General features: G+C 30.7%; 4 protein-coding genes across 4 annotated transcripts; 3 read left to right on the plus strand and 1 right to left on the minus strand.

The window, feature by feature from the left end:
- Positions 1-1886: 1886 nt before the first annotated feature.
- On the plus strand, positions 1887-3936 carry LOAG_07424 (CTG-1 protein; the record flags this gene model as incomplete). Its single annotated transcript, XM_020447427.1, has 5 exons — positions 1887-1900; positions 2273-2387; positions 2710-2800; positions 3086-3180; positions 3703-3936. The coding sequence occupies 5 exons, from the start codon at positions 1887-1889 to the stop codon at positions 3934-3936; spliced, it is 549 nt and encodes a 182-aa protein (XP_020302340.1).
- A 232-nt stretch (positions 3937-4168) lies between these two features.
- Positions 4169-5577, plus strand: LOAG_07425 (hypothetical protein; the record flags this gene model as incomplete). Its single annotated transcript, XM_003142958.2, has 3 exons — positions 4169-4560; positions 4944-5110; positions 5498-5577. Exons 1-3 carry the CDS (start codon positions 4301-4303, stop codon positions 5575-5577), a joined length of 507 nt encoding a protein of 168 aa, XP_003143006.1. The 5' UTR covers positions 4169-4300.
- A 621-nt stretch (positions 5578-6198) lies between these two features.
- Positions 6199-6888, minus strand: LOAG_07426 (hypothetical protein). The gene is made up of 2 exons (XM_003142959.2): positions 6728-6888; positions 6199-6532 (listed from the first exon to the last, which is right to left on the minus strand). Exons 1-2 carry the CDS (start codon positions 6874-6876, stop codon positions 6418-6420), a joined length of 264 nt encoding a protein of 87 aa, XP_003143007.1. The 5' UTR covers positions 6877-6888; the 3' UTR covers positions 6199-6417.
- A 1427-nt stretch (positions 6889-8315) lies between these two features.
- LOAG_07427 (hypothetical protein) lies at positions 8316-12990 on the plus strand (the record flags this gene model as incomplete). Its single annotated transcript, XM_003142960.1, has 10 exons — positions 8316-8502; positions 8731-8884; positions 9105-9327; positions 9582-9656; positions 9896-10475; positions 11061-11141; positions 11337-11497; positions 11714-11909; positions 12105-12298; positions 12829-12990. 10 exons carry the CDS (start codon positions 8316-8318, stop codon positions 12988-12990), a joined length of 2013 nt encoding a protein of 670 aa, XP_003143008.1.
- Between the last annotated feature and the right edge of the window lie 1911 nt (positions 12991-14901).

Raw genomic sequence — 14901 nt, forward strand, 5'->3', positions numbered from 1 at the left:
GAAACGAAATTTAAATGATCAATCAATTGTCACTTTATGAAAGAATAAATAGATTAAAAAAACGCCTTTCATATAACCAAGATACGGTAGTATACCATACGTAATTCATCATTTAAATTTTGCCTTTTGAATGTTTCAGATACTGATTTAGAATGGCTTAAAAATAAAGCAAAACTTAAATAATGAATTGTCACTTGATGAAAGCGAATGAAACAAAGCGTTTCATATAATAAAGATACGATAGCACACCGTATATAATTGATCATTAAAATTTTGGTTCCTCTAAATTTTTCAAACATTGATCCAAAAATGAAGCGAAATTTGAATAGTCAATTGTCACTCTATGAAAGCTGATAAAACAAAGTCTTTCATATAATAATGATACGGTAGCACAACTCATACGGTGTATAACATATAGTAGCATACTGTTGAACGATGGTACGGCGTACCGTATCAAGTTATAATTTACAAGTGAGAAATGTCAATAAATAATTTTAGGTTTGTATAGTCACCGTAATATATCATTACTGATGCTAATGCTGCTGAAGCAGTAATAGAAAACAATAGTAAATTTCATACTTTTCAAATATTGCAATTTATAATGGTCAATTAAAAACAATAATTAATAAAAAATTGAAAAAAGAAAAGAAGTGCCTTACATATCACATATTAAAATTTTCCCTTCAAATAATATTGCGAGAGTATTTTCCATTGATATATGAATATTGATTGATTTTGAAATATTTCTCCCAATGCTTTGATGATGTTGAAAAATTCAGTTGTAATAAAATTAATGAAAAATGAAGATTTTTCGGGAAAAAACTTCGGAAAAACTCCGGAAGAAAAAGTTACCAAACCAGTCTTCCTTACCTTCTTTGTTTATAAATGTTGATAAAGAGGAACCTTTTTTTTTAATGAAGTAAAAAAATTGAAAAACAAAATTTAAAAGCAAATATGGCTGAACTGATTTTTGCTCTTCATTTAATTAATCTTAAGACAATATCATTATATTTAAGAATTAATGAGTTGATTCTTCTTCTTCTTCTCTCTCTCTCTCTCTCTCTCTCTCTATCTCTATCTCTGTCTTATATCCCCTACGGTGTTTTTATTGTACTGCTGAACTAATTTAAAATTAACCATTTTTTTTTTGGAAATTTGTAGTTTTTCGATCAAGTAAAATAAAATTTTAAAAAAATGGAAGAAAAAAAAAGTTGAGGTGAATGATCACATTTACATTAGTTTAATTCCTTTCTTTTCATTATTTTTTTAAAATGATTTTGAACAGTTAATTTCATATCACTAATTATTTGTTAATTATATGATTTCGTAAAACAAAAAGTGTATCGAACAAATGACTAATTAGTTTTATTGAATAAATAATTAATAAAAATCTTTGAACACAAAACGAATATGATTACATTTAAATATTTGTATATATAGTTAAAATAACTAATGAATAATACATGAAAAGTTATATTAATTTTTCGGAAATTGAGTAGAATTAAATTTATTTATTACGAAATCTTCTATTTTATCCATTTTCAGATATCCTTTAAAATCTTTGAGCATTTATATTTGCATTCAATTAATTATTTACACTTACACTTGAATAATTATTTATGATAAATATAGGAGCAGTAGTTAATTAGTTATAACTAATGAAGGGACAATCGTTTAAAAAATTCCAAAAAATCTTTCGAAAATATATTTTAAAAAAAATTTTTGGAATTAAAAATTATCAGTTTACTTATTTACATCAATTGAAACGTATATGTCATGGTATAATGAATATCACAAATTATATGCTGGAATTTGATTTCTTTATTTTATTTTATTTTATTTTTTGATCATATTCGTTTTCCCGCCCCGTTATAATTGATCCGATCATGTCAAGTAGCCAGTATAAACTGATAATATTAATCATAATAAGCAACATATTTGTGACTTTTTTTTTATTTGATATCATTTCATTTTCTTTCCTTCTGTTTACGGATTTACCGGAAAAATAAATGTTTTATAAATTATGAAATTTAATTTTTTATCTTTGATAAACTTTAAATTGAGAATTATCGATTAATTCCTTTCCTTTAAAAAGTGGAAGAATGAATATCAGTTGTAAAATATGATATGTAAGAATTTTTAGCAATACTTGTTTGTCTTCTCAATTCTCAATTCCTAAAATTTTGTATCAATTCTTATTTCTATTTAAAATTATTTTACACACATATAAATACTTTCGTGCTGACCAAATTTACGTGTTGTTCTTTTCAAGGTGGTTACGTTCACGTGACGGACGTTTCGATGAAACAGCTGATGCATTGAAAAAACACATGATATTTCGGAAAGCGTGGGATCTCGATAATTTACCCAATTGGAAAGCACCTGAAGTATTTCCAGTTTTTTTTCTTTTCGAAAAACATGAAGAGAGGTTGGAAGACGAATATTTTGTAAATATCTTTTTGAAATTTTGCTTATAATATTATTAAAATTCGTTTCAATATTAAAGAAATTATAACAAAAATCGAAATCCGATCCACCTATCTTTAAACAGTCAATACAATGAGAGTGATTTTATTACAAATAAGCAACTAGTAATAAATTGATTTAAAAAAAAATGCTAACGATAAGGAATAGCAATATTGATTGATTTCTAGGATATTCATTTCATGTAAATTCTCTTTTTTTCATTTCAAATTTATTTCCTTTCAGATTCTCGAAAAATATTGTGGTTATGGATTTTTATCAGACAAAGATGGTTTCCCTATACTTATGTCTTTATTGGGTAATATGGATGTTGAAGGTAGTATACTTTTTTTCTTTTTGAAAATTTAGAAATTAAATTGTATATTTGATTTCAAATTTTGATTTTAAATTTTGTTTGATGTAATTTTTGCTGTATCATTCATATCGTCTTTGATGTTCAGCACTTCATTTCTTTTTTCTTTTCTTTTTTTTGCGAATTTGTAATGAAAGAACAAATCAGAGAGCGAGAGAGAGAGAGAGAGAGAGAATGATCTGTTCAATAAATTGTCTTATATTTTTTTACAAATGTTGAACTAATTCAAGGTTTTTTTTCTCTTTATAGGAATGTTGAAATCAGTACAATCCAGTGACTACATCAAATATTCTCTCGCTGCAATTGAACGGGGTATACGACTATGTAGTGATAAATCCAAGGAGGTCAACTATTGTAATTTTTAAATTTAAGATTAAAACAATTTATTTCACTCCATCCTAAATAGATTAAATGAATGAATGAATGAATGAATGAATGAATGAACAAATGAATCAGTCAGTCAATCGGTCATTCAATTAACAACCAGTCAAATAAATGAAATCATTTAGATGATTGAATGATTCATTCATATTTATTAAAAAAAAAAAAAGAAAAAATTCAAAATCAAACAATTCATATTTAAAAATAAATTATTGAAAATAATTGGATTTTGCTTTGGCTATTAAATATTCTTTAAATCTATCCTTGTTCACTGCATAATATTTGTAACTAATTTCGATAACTTTCATTTTTAATTATTTTATGTTTTTAAATTTAATTTCAACTTATACAACTCTAATATTAGTTTTTAAAAAAAATACAAATCAAAAAAAAACCAATTTAACATAAAAAATCCACTGTAAAAATCAAACAATATAATTAAAATTTTTTTATTTTATTAAAAATTTCTTGTCTTTTTCTTACAGACTGGACATGCATTTGAGCAAATGATGATTGTTTTCGATTTGGATCATATCAGTAGTGCGCATTATTCATGCAAAGCATTTGCATCATCTTTTACAACACTTGTACTACTTTTCCAAGAGCATTATCCATTGGTACTTAAAAAAATTCTCATTATTCGAGCACCTGAAATGGCTAGGCTTGCATTTAATACGATGACCGCATTTTTAAGTGATAAAATACAGGTAAATTTTTAATTGACATTGTGAAATTTTATACATTTAATCACGTAATAATTTTACTTGACGAAAATGCCATTTATATATTCAATTTAAAAAAAAAAGGAAAGGTGAAAGAAGCAAGAAAGAAAGAAAAAAAGGAAAACTTCAAACATGCAAATTTCAAATTCCAATTATAAATATAAATATAAATTACTTAATAATGATGAATATTTAATAAATATTTGAGTGATACTGCGGAATAGATGACAATATTTTTCTGACAATTTTTTTTTAAAGAAAAGATATAATTATAGATAAATGATATCTAATCTTTTTAACTTCTAATATCCTCCTTTTCTTTTTTTAAATATTCTCCTTTTTTTTTCATGAATTAATCGAAATGCCTTCAATTGATGAATGGGAATTAGCACTGAAACAATATGTTGAACTGGATTCATGGCCTGTTCATTGGGGTGGTAAGTTATGCGAAAATGGTGACCCAAGATGTCCATCTAAAATACGCTATGGTCTTGGACCAATTCCTGATACATGTTACATTAATCCAAATGATGCAATGCCTGATTATGATCAACTCACAACTGTTTATGCCGGTGAAAAACATCTCATTGAGATTAAAGTTGAAGCAAATACACGAATCAGGTTAACACTTTCAAGTATTCATCTTAAAATTAATTATCACCATTTACACATCTATTTTACAGGATATGGTAACAGCATAGGGTATTATAATAATAATAATGCGTTCTGACAGAGTTCATTAGAGGAAGGATTGAAAAGAGATGTGCGAAAATTGCCGTAAGGTATTCCGGTTGACATTTTAATTCGAAATAATCGATCGACCAAGTACCATCAATTTAGTATGTTTTAGGTATGTTCGCAAGCATGTCATGATGATGATCGAATCATTCGGACCGACGAGATACATTGCATCTTCAGCTATATCAATTTCTGAGATACAAAGATTCAGGCTCAAAAAAAAGTACCATCATAATCGAGATATGTAAACAGAAAATATACTTCAGCTGGCAGTATATGACATCGGAGGAAGATATCGGTTTCGGTATACACTTCGACAAAACGTCCAAAGCAAACAATTTAATTGAAATGGAAACTGTTTTCCCATACATTAGGTTAGAATGCTCACAAGTGCCTATATCTGGATCTATCCTGTGCGAACAAGCTGGAAGATGTAAGCCTTTCCCCATTGCGTTGATAAGTTGAATTTGAATTAGTACTGGTTATTTGAGATGACGATATGCCTTGTTTAAAGCAAGTGACGATCAATGAAATTTTGACAACACTATAAAAACTCAACATTATTTACTATTACGGCTAATCAAAACAACATCTTCACTGTGCGCATGATTGTAATTTTTAATCTTCAATAAATGCTTATAATTTACACCCATAAAACGAATACTTACCATCTACGCCTTTAATTACAGATATAAATGAATTTGACAATTATTATTCATGGCTCTCAGCAAGCATCCTTCTTCAATCCGCAAATAAGTGTAATTTTAACCGTCAGTAAATGTGACAATTAAACACTTACAATTTATACCTTAAATTACAGATATAATCGAGTTTGACAATTATTATTCATGGTTCTCAGCAAAACAACTACGCTACAACATCGAAATAGATCAGTTGTAAAGAGGAAAGGAAAGAATTTGCACAGATTATACATATCTTTAAATTCACATATTTGATTCCTGTTTATCATGCTGTTGTATATTTGTAAACTGTTAACTCGTCCACCTTTATTATACATCTTATGTAAATAAAAAATCCAAAGTTTACTTCATCGCACAAAACAACTCACTTCACGTTGTCACCGCAAAAGAGTTTGGAAACTTATAAAATTGTAAGTCTTGAAACCATTTTCTTCCTTAGCACATTAAAGAATGTCTAAAAACAATCTCAAATGAGCCTTCTAATATCAAGAAACCATCAAAATAATGAATAAATTTGATCTGATATTAATATTCAGTCGTAAAAAAGCTAACAAAGCTAAGAGCACCCCTTAAATCTGCCATCTGAAAGTGATATCTATTTCATGTTTGCAAAGCATACAGACCAAAAAATATGCTGCTGGAAATGGAAGTATGATGTTATCATCCATTTTACCAATGAAATGCACAAGACTTAAGCGATGGTGCTCGTACAAATTCGGTGAACTTTCCGATTGATAAGCGATGACATCACCTATCAGACTTCATTATATATTCCAAAACATCAGGATTCCATCTATAAAATATTCAAATCAAAATGTTACTCCTGTCCTTACTGCTTAACTTTATTATGCAGTCATCACTTCATCCAGCATTATAAATACGGAGCCAGACGTCATATTTAAACATAATAAAGCAGTGACGTTTCAAAACCGAAACAATACAATTATCAACTTCATGGATCTAAGGTAGCGTAAAAATGGATTATTTTAATGAAAATAAACCGGATCACTAAAAAAATCGATTTAAAAGCATTTCGCAACTAATTTTTCAATCCAGCTTTTTCATATGCCAAAGCGAGGTCTTTGGGGCAGCTATGCATTATTCCAGGTGAATGTGAGCAAATTTCTTTCACATGCTCATATACATCGTAGTTCCTACAATGACGAAAAATTAGAACCTAGCATAAAAATCTAGCAGCACGACAGTTGATATAAATATAAGGAATTTACGCAACTTTTATTCCACATTAATTATATCATTTATGGTTTTAAGCATATTTACCACAGAAAAATGAACACCTGCTGCGTAAATGAGTGTTCCGTAAACTAAGTAATCAAATTAAGTCTTACTTGAAGAACTCTTCCCATTTTTTTCGTCGCATGTTTTCCTGATGACGTAACTTCATAAAAACAAATCCTGACACCGTAAACGAAACTACTACCGTCAACGCAGTGAAACGCCACAGCGGATAGCGTAGGAATGGAGGTCTTCCAAACATTCCTAAAACATGAAATACTATATAGCCCGAGACATGTTTAGAGCGGACAGTTACGTAGGTATGACAAGCAAATGTAACATCTGCTAATTTACTTCATCTGATGTCGTTTCATTTATGCATGTGATCCTCGTTTATGTTATATAGTTTCTTACAAATTTAGTTTTAAACTTATATCAACATCTACATGACGACTTCCCGTTATTCCTGTAAAAAAACTAATGTTAACCAGCGATGGCCAGAATCTCAAAACGGTAATTGGGGGTGAATGCAAAGAGTTTAAAGACAAAGAGACAATTACAGTGTCGTAAATATTAGTAAATCCACATAAAATGTTTGCTACAGCAATTTTGACCGTATGTATTATCTTCAGATGAAAGTAGCAGACAAACATGACCATCTAAATGAAGATGCAACATAAATATAAATTCATAAAAACCATTTTTTTTTTTACATAAAAGGCAAAATGTTTGTATAATTCTCAACAAAGAGCTTTAAATGAATAACAGCAAACAGACAAAACCTATCCCTAGCAACTAACTTCTAATGAAAACAACGAATGTCATCATTCATCTATCAACATTTAACTGTCACACGAAAATATCAGACAAACTGGACGTCTCTTGTAGAAACTACCAGACACAATAAATGCCACATAGACGTAACCACCGGACATACCAAACACCCCCAAACGAAATTACTAGATACACCATATCTTCCCTGCACAACTAACAAAAAAACAAACTCTAAGCTAAAGGGGTGAAAAAGTGACTGATATTGATGAGAGAACAGATGTTATCGATTGCAGTGATAGAATGTAATTGATCGATAGGCTAAGATGTCAAAGTATGATGAAGGGAGTGTAAAGCAGACGACATGACAAATTTGTGGATAAGAGAATCGAGCGGGAAATACGTTAGTCTGAATGTGGGAATGACCTTTTATATTCGGTGTCATTTTCTTGACCTCTACATACGTGACCTAGAAACGTGATATACGAAGTTCAGTAACTTCCCACACATATATGATGAAAATGACACCGGAACTCCGGAACTTCTTACGCATGCATAGGTTATGACCCATGTGACCTATCAACATAATTATTTGGAGTTCCGTAACTTTTTACGTATGTATACGTTACGAAATTCATGTTTGCAATAATTGCTAGGTAAACTATCTACATATAATTACGTGTGGACGTGTAAGAAAAATCTCCCGTGATTTTAATTGATCAACATACAGTAGTGATAACTTCTTGGCCTACTCAAAACTTTCGGGAAGATATTTGGTAATACTTGGAAGCACTAGTTCAAACTTATACTATCATTCATACATGACCACCTGCTATTCGAATCTAGTTCTCTTATGTATTTTTTCTTATGAATTATGTATTTTGAATTTGAAAATGTACATTAATCATATGCTGTCGCAGTTACAGTCTAATGTCGTACAATCGCAAAAAATTCTTATGGACGGACGCATTACGTTTGATGCTTATCAAAGAAGTGAAACAACGCCCAACGATCTGGTCATCCAGTTCAAATAATTTCAATAATATGAGTGACAAAATGGCATATCAAATCACCAAAAAATTACATGAAGTGTCAACTGGTATTTGTGAATTAACAGGTAAGGTAGTTTAATAAAATTTTGGAAAATTCACATATTATTATAAATTTGTTAAACTTTCCTTTTAGTTCTTTTTTTTCTTTTTTTTTGACATTAAACAATTCTAAAACATAACATATATGACTTAAGATACTCTCGTATTACTTGGTTGTAGATCGTGCTAAATCTATGTATTGTGCGGAATATACCGGGCTTTTTTTCCACTAATTTTAAGGCTCTGTTTTCTAGTAAATCATATAAAAGATGAATGGAAAGACATTAGTAATGAATGTGTCCGAGTTTTAAACAGAAACGATGAATTGAAACGGTCAGAATTGTCAATTTGGCGTTTCGGTTATGTGCTGAAATTTATGCTTTATGCTGTAACACATGCAGAAGAAGGGTATGTGTTTGAATCTATTTATTTTTTACTCTTTATTCTTAGGAAAGTAGTGCACATTATTTATTTCATTCTAAAGGTGAAAAAGGTGTTTCCACCTTTGCAAATGTTCAACCGGAATTTCTCATACTCCTTATTGGGTGCATTTCATTGTCCAACATCGTTAATGATAACTGGGCAATATTACCATCGATATCTGATCATTTATACTCAATATTTTCAGGAACGCTTATGTTCTCCTGTACATTGATAAACTGAATATTTTCTGTGTAGTCCGTGAAAGCGATATTGTAGGGGTACTTTGGCCTTTTTCCAATGTAAGTGTTCAACTGAAGGGAAAAGTTGAGAGAGCCATAATCATGGAAATAGGTCGACGTCATGTTATGATCGAGAAATGTAAACACATATCAGTTTCGAAAAATTCACGTATGGTTTGGAACGACAGGGTGGGTTTTTATCCATAAATACTTCAACTTGTTTGGAATATTGCTTATTTTTTTTTTTTTGAATAAGTCCGGGTAGGTTACATAAAACCTTGAGTGAGGATAGGAGACTCTTGATAAAAACCAAATTCTAATCAGATTTTCAGAATTAAAGTTGCATTTTGAGATTCGGGATTTCTTTTCGGTCGAGTTCATTTTGCGGTCAAATAGTGACTTGACTACACGAATCACTTTGAACACAATTTAATGTGTTTCAGCTTACCGAAGCACATATGTTACCGGATAAATTTGCGGTTCAAACAAAGCGTTACAATACTTCCCTTATGAGAAGGGTAAACTTTATCGTAGCTTTCAATCTTGGAAAAAATTTACTAAAATATTTTGCTTTTAATTTGACATTTAAGCAGTACTGATGGATCGTCTTTTCATTTGAATTCAATTTAAATCAAGTAAGTGAAGTTTGTTGGTTAAAATTAAAATATTCTAATTTTTCTGAAGCTAATAATATTTCAATGTAATCATAATAAAATTGGACTGTAATTTTTTTCTATAACAATATATATGCTTCTAGGATGATGAGATAGTGTACTATGATAGCGGAGCGCATTATAGTAGGGAAATTCCCGTAAAAAATGCACCCTCATCATTGCGCATGCCAGATGTCGGAGAAAGCAAACCATTCTCAGCGCTTCAACTGTTACTCCAGAATCAAACCTTGTCGAAACAACATTTGTTCCACGGCATCCCCTCGTCAATATTAGCTCATGTTGATTCTGAGTTATGCGCGAAGCGTAGGCAGCATCTTCTACAATCCGAGCCTTCTGTCAGCTGTAGTAGACCTATTCTGCAACGTCGTGCTGTAACTTCATTTGTCGAAAGACACCATGACACTAACCCAATTTTTCCGGCCTCATTTTCTCGAACTCCAACTAGAGTCATGAAACAAATGGAATATTTGAATTACAACTGTGGCCGTTTACTTCGACGTCTCGATAATATTCGTTGTGAAGCGGATGGATTGAAATGTATGGTTGTTGCTGTTAAAAGAGATATTGACAGGGACTTCAAAATGATTATGCTGCGCTTCCTGTGCGCTTCACAACTTCATGTTTATCCTGTGGTTCCAATGCGCGGTGCTGCATCTGAAAAAGGTAACCGGAGAGCCTCATTTGATCCCCTAATCTTTCATCTGTTTGACCGATTTATGAGTGATTGAAAGGAATTTCTTGAATACAGAAATAAGTTTTGTTTAGAATTTCGGTAATTTGATTGTTTAACGGCTAGACTGCGCATCGAATGAGATCATAATTGGACTTTTCGAAATAAGCCTATGATTTCAATCGTTCATATAATTGTTTTCAATTCGACAACCATTACTTCATTAGTTCATATGATTCGCAGTTAACGAATCAGGATATGGAAAGATCTTTTCTTATTTCAGTCCTGGAGAACTAGCCGCTGTATTTCGGTGATGACCGGTCCTTGCTGCTCTTTCAGCTTATAAATCACATTTCATTTGATTAGCGAAAAACTTTATTCTTTGATTAAAGTTATTCCTTATTATTTAGTTCAATTTGTGCGCTGGTTATTTTATGGCTGATGTAAGGCAGTAGTCATTCAAAAACTACTTTAAAGAAGAAAATTAATGGGTGCGATTTACCGATTTTGCAAAATTCGATGAATAAAACATTCAAATGCCTTAAAGCTATGATTGAGGAGAAATGCACGTTTTGTAGAGGTGAAGTCAGTGCTGATGCAGACGGATGAAGTTTTGGATAAAGAAGATGGTTTCTTTCATGTTGGAAAAGTTTATGGAGGTAAATTATTAAATTATCCCTTTTCTCGGTTACCATCAGTTGCTCCTGTCGTTTTCATAGAAAGATTACGAAAGTCAGAAAGCGGCAAAGTTTTTATTATCGAATTTTAACAATGACGGGATTTCTGAGGCCTAAACTGTCTAAAATTGTCTCAGATTAGATGAAGCGTACAGTTTTTTCTTTTTTTTTTTGCAGATAAGGTCTACAAGTACTGTCCCAGAGAGATCGTTCGTGGTCTGGTAGCTACCTCATCTCATCCAACGGCATTTGTTCGTCGTCTTGCTCAGCATATTTTTTCGCGTGAAGAGATTAGCGTGCTATTTTCCGAAAATATGAAGACAAGTCAAGTTGAACGGGTATCTTTAAGAAATTTTTCATGTTTAAATTTAGGTTGGTAGACAAGGAAAGAATATTTGGGTTTTATTTGTACTTTGACTTTGGATTCAGATTAGGAATTAACTCTTGATTAAGAAATCCAAATTAATGAATAAAGTCCTCAAAGTGGACTCAAGATTGAACTTAACTTTAAATCTCGAGTCAAATCCTTTAGTTTTGAGAGAACTACTGTCTAGATTCAATGGATAGAAACTATGATATCTATATGGTATCCTCGCAAAAAACTGTCATCATTGCATAAAAGCTGCTTACAAGCATTGTCTGCATTGGCTGATTACGAAACTCTGTTGTTGGAACTAGAAAAAAAGAGCGACAATCTTGATAATTCAAAGCGACATAGTGTTCCTGTAAAACGGATGCGTTTGGATGATGGTGCTGATTTTTTTTTTAGATTTGACTGGTCTCATTTTTTCTTTTTTGCCTTATTTTTTGGCAAGTTTTAAACAATTTGAAGCACTTAGGAAATTTTTAAAAACTTTAAAAATATTGGTCATTTGAGTTTCAGCTGATCTAGATATCCTGATTAAGCTTTGCCTGATTTTTTTCTATTACATGAACGTTTCTCAGCTTGTTCATCAACATATGAACAGAGTGTTGAAAAAAACCAATCGCAAGGGGATTATTTGTTGCCTCAAACTCTGTCTCGTATAAAACGACAGCAGAAAAATGCCGAAGGATTTGTCGTTAAAGTTGCAACCTTATTGTACAGTGGTGATGATGACATTCAGAAGCCATGTAAAGAAAAGCGAAACCAAGCCAAAGTAAGTTAAATTTTCGAGGTTTTCCCTTAAATTTCAAAATTTCGTTTCATTTTCATCTGCTCTTATATGTTTTGTTAATGGCCAGAGAATAAGATTCATATCTTCTTTGCGATCAATTTCCTTTTTTTTTTCTATTGCATAAGTTTCCTGATCTATTTTGTCATATTTCACTATCTTTTGTGATCGACAGATGATTCCTTTATAATTTAGGGAACACATCTTGATCACCCATAATTTGAATTCACTTTGTATGTCTTGTTCTGCTAGAATATAAAGTTTTCGAAAATATCCTATTTTAATCTCATCAAGAAGTTTTGGATTCGACTCAGAGCATGAATTTTTACAATTCTGAGACAAAAGCTGCAGAGAACTACCCTGCATAGAACTTTCCGGCATGACTTTTTTCAAAATTATTAAATTTCTGTTTGCTCGGCTAAAAGAAATTCGATTTGTACTACGCAAAGGTCTCATTCAGAATTATCCTGATTTTATGGTACGGTTATTTTTCCATAATATTCACTTTCTTTTAGCTTATCTGGCTGAAGGAAAAGGTGCAGGAACTCTATCCTGCGGATACAATGAGAAATGTAAATTACCAATGGAGTCGATGTCTCGATGCATTAGACACTCATGCAGATAAAATGAAGAATGTCTCTTTTGATGAATATGATTCGAGCGACGAAATAAAATGAAGAATATCTCTTGATGAATATGATTCGAGCGAAGAATTCGCTTATTAGAATTGAATATCCTTTTTCATTTTTTTCTTTTTTTTTGCTTTGATAAAATAGTTTTGGAAAAAAAATCTATTGAATTACATCTTTTCCACAATTGTGGCATGTCTTAGAATGTTTCGTGTGGTTTTTGAAACATTTTAATTAATATCTCCATATATTTATTAACCTTTGTCCCATTATGTCACACTCAAGAATTTTTTTTTCAGAGCTCTTTTATTTTTGTAGAGCTTATTTGAACTTAAAAATCATGTGATTAACTTGTACATGGTAAGATATTGGTTCTGTCGCATGCATATTTGCCACTCAAGTTTGAAAAAAGAAGCTCAAATAGGGTGAGATAAATGTAGTTAACCACTCGACTCTTCAATCTTTGTCTTTGCGTTTTGCTTTTCGTTTTTGTTATTGGCTTTCATTATTTTGTAGAACTTGGAAAATTGTGAGTATAAAAATTTACATATAGATTTCCTATACTTGATTCCGTTCTTTATGTATTTCAAATTCCTTCACGCTCTTTTTTATAAATTCTTGATTTAAGTGACGTTTAATACAATTTCCATCAAGTTTAATACAATTTTCATCAAGTCATCAAGTGCATCGCAGCAGTCGGATTTTAGAAAATCGCAGTCATTCTCGGAAGAAAAGCGCTTCATTTCTTTCAATGATCCAAATGTAGCAGTAGTTCATTTACACCGATGCAATTCCCAAAACTTTCTCTCTCGAGACGATAAAGTTTACGGCATCTTTTGGGTTAATTAAACGAATAAGTGTACGTTCCGAAAAACCATGAAACCTTGGTAATGTTAGCACAAAATCGTTGCGCTGATCAGCTCACGTAGACAGGTATGAAATAAAACCCAGCTTCTTCATCAGTTATATTAAGAATTTCGGTTAAGGAACTGTTGTTTTAGCAAACTTTTATGCACAATCTTGACATGAAAATTGTACGAATTTTGTTAGATTCATTTTTGACTATGATTGTAAAGATTATTCGTATAAGTAAAAATAATTTAAAAAACTTATGCACCGTTGATTTTTTCGTTTATAATTGCTTAATGACTAACAATATTAACTTCTTTTTTCCCAACAAATTGGAAGCTATTTTCTCCCAAAGTGAGATAAATTTTGTTTACATTATTCATTAACAAGTTCTTCCTTACTTTTCTGGATAAATTTTTGCGAAAGTAAAAGCAAATTATAGCAAAAAAATAAAAGCAAATTTGAAAGCAAAGCATATGCATGCCATAAGCATTCATCACAATTTGCTAGCAACGTTAGAGAATGAATTATTTAGTTAGTATTCAGGCATATATTCTTCCAGTTATCCTGAAAAAGTTTCCATGGTGACCGGTTTTACCATTAGCAACGTTATTTTAATGATATGATATTCAGATGAAAAAGTGATATTTTATACAGATATTATTGTATTATAATTCATCGATTACGATATAATATAGTATAACTCATCGATTATGATGAAATATAGTATAACTTATACATTATAATACTACTTTATATTGTAATGTAATAGTATAACTATCAGTAAGTATAATGTAATAGTAAAACTATTGTATTATTGCACATAACTTTCAAACTATCAACTGGTGTTATTTATAATTATCCTTAGAGTACCATAATGTGGTATAACTTCAATGTTATAATATAACTTTACAGTAATATTTCAGATATAGCCATCACAAATATAAGTATAATATATTACAGCAAATTTAGTAAAACATAGGTTTTATTTAGTTATTTTGTTTCAATGAAATTTATAATTTTGTTGAATATGTGAGTGTTACTTTATGCATTAACATGTATCAATCGATCGATTTACCATTTTTCGAGCAAATTGTTTTAGCGATTCGC

Source organism: Loa loa, assembly GCF_000183805.2.
Source record: "Loa loa unplaced genomic scaffold supercont3.445, whole genome shotgun sequence".
In the NCBI taxonomy this organism is placed as follows: Eukaryota; Metazoa; Nematoda; class Chromadorea; order Rhabditida; family Onchocercidae; genus Loa; species Loa loa.

Coding starts and splice junctions, on each gene's coding strand:
- LOAG_07426 (XM_003142959.2), bottom strand. CDS start 6,876: ATGTTTGGAAGACCTCCATTCCTACGCTATCCGCTGTGGCGTTTCACT. Junction 6,533..6,727: donor AAATGGGAAGAGTTCTTCAA/GTAAGACTTAAT, acceptor TCGTCATTGTAG/GAACTACGATGTATATGAGC.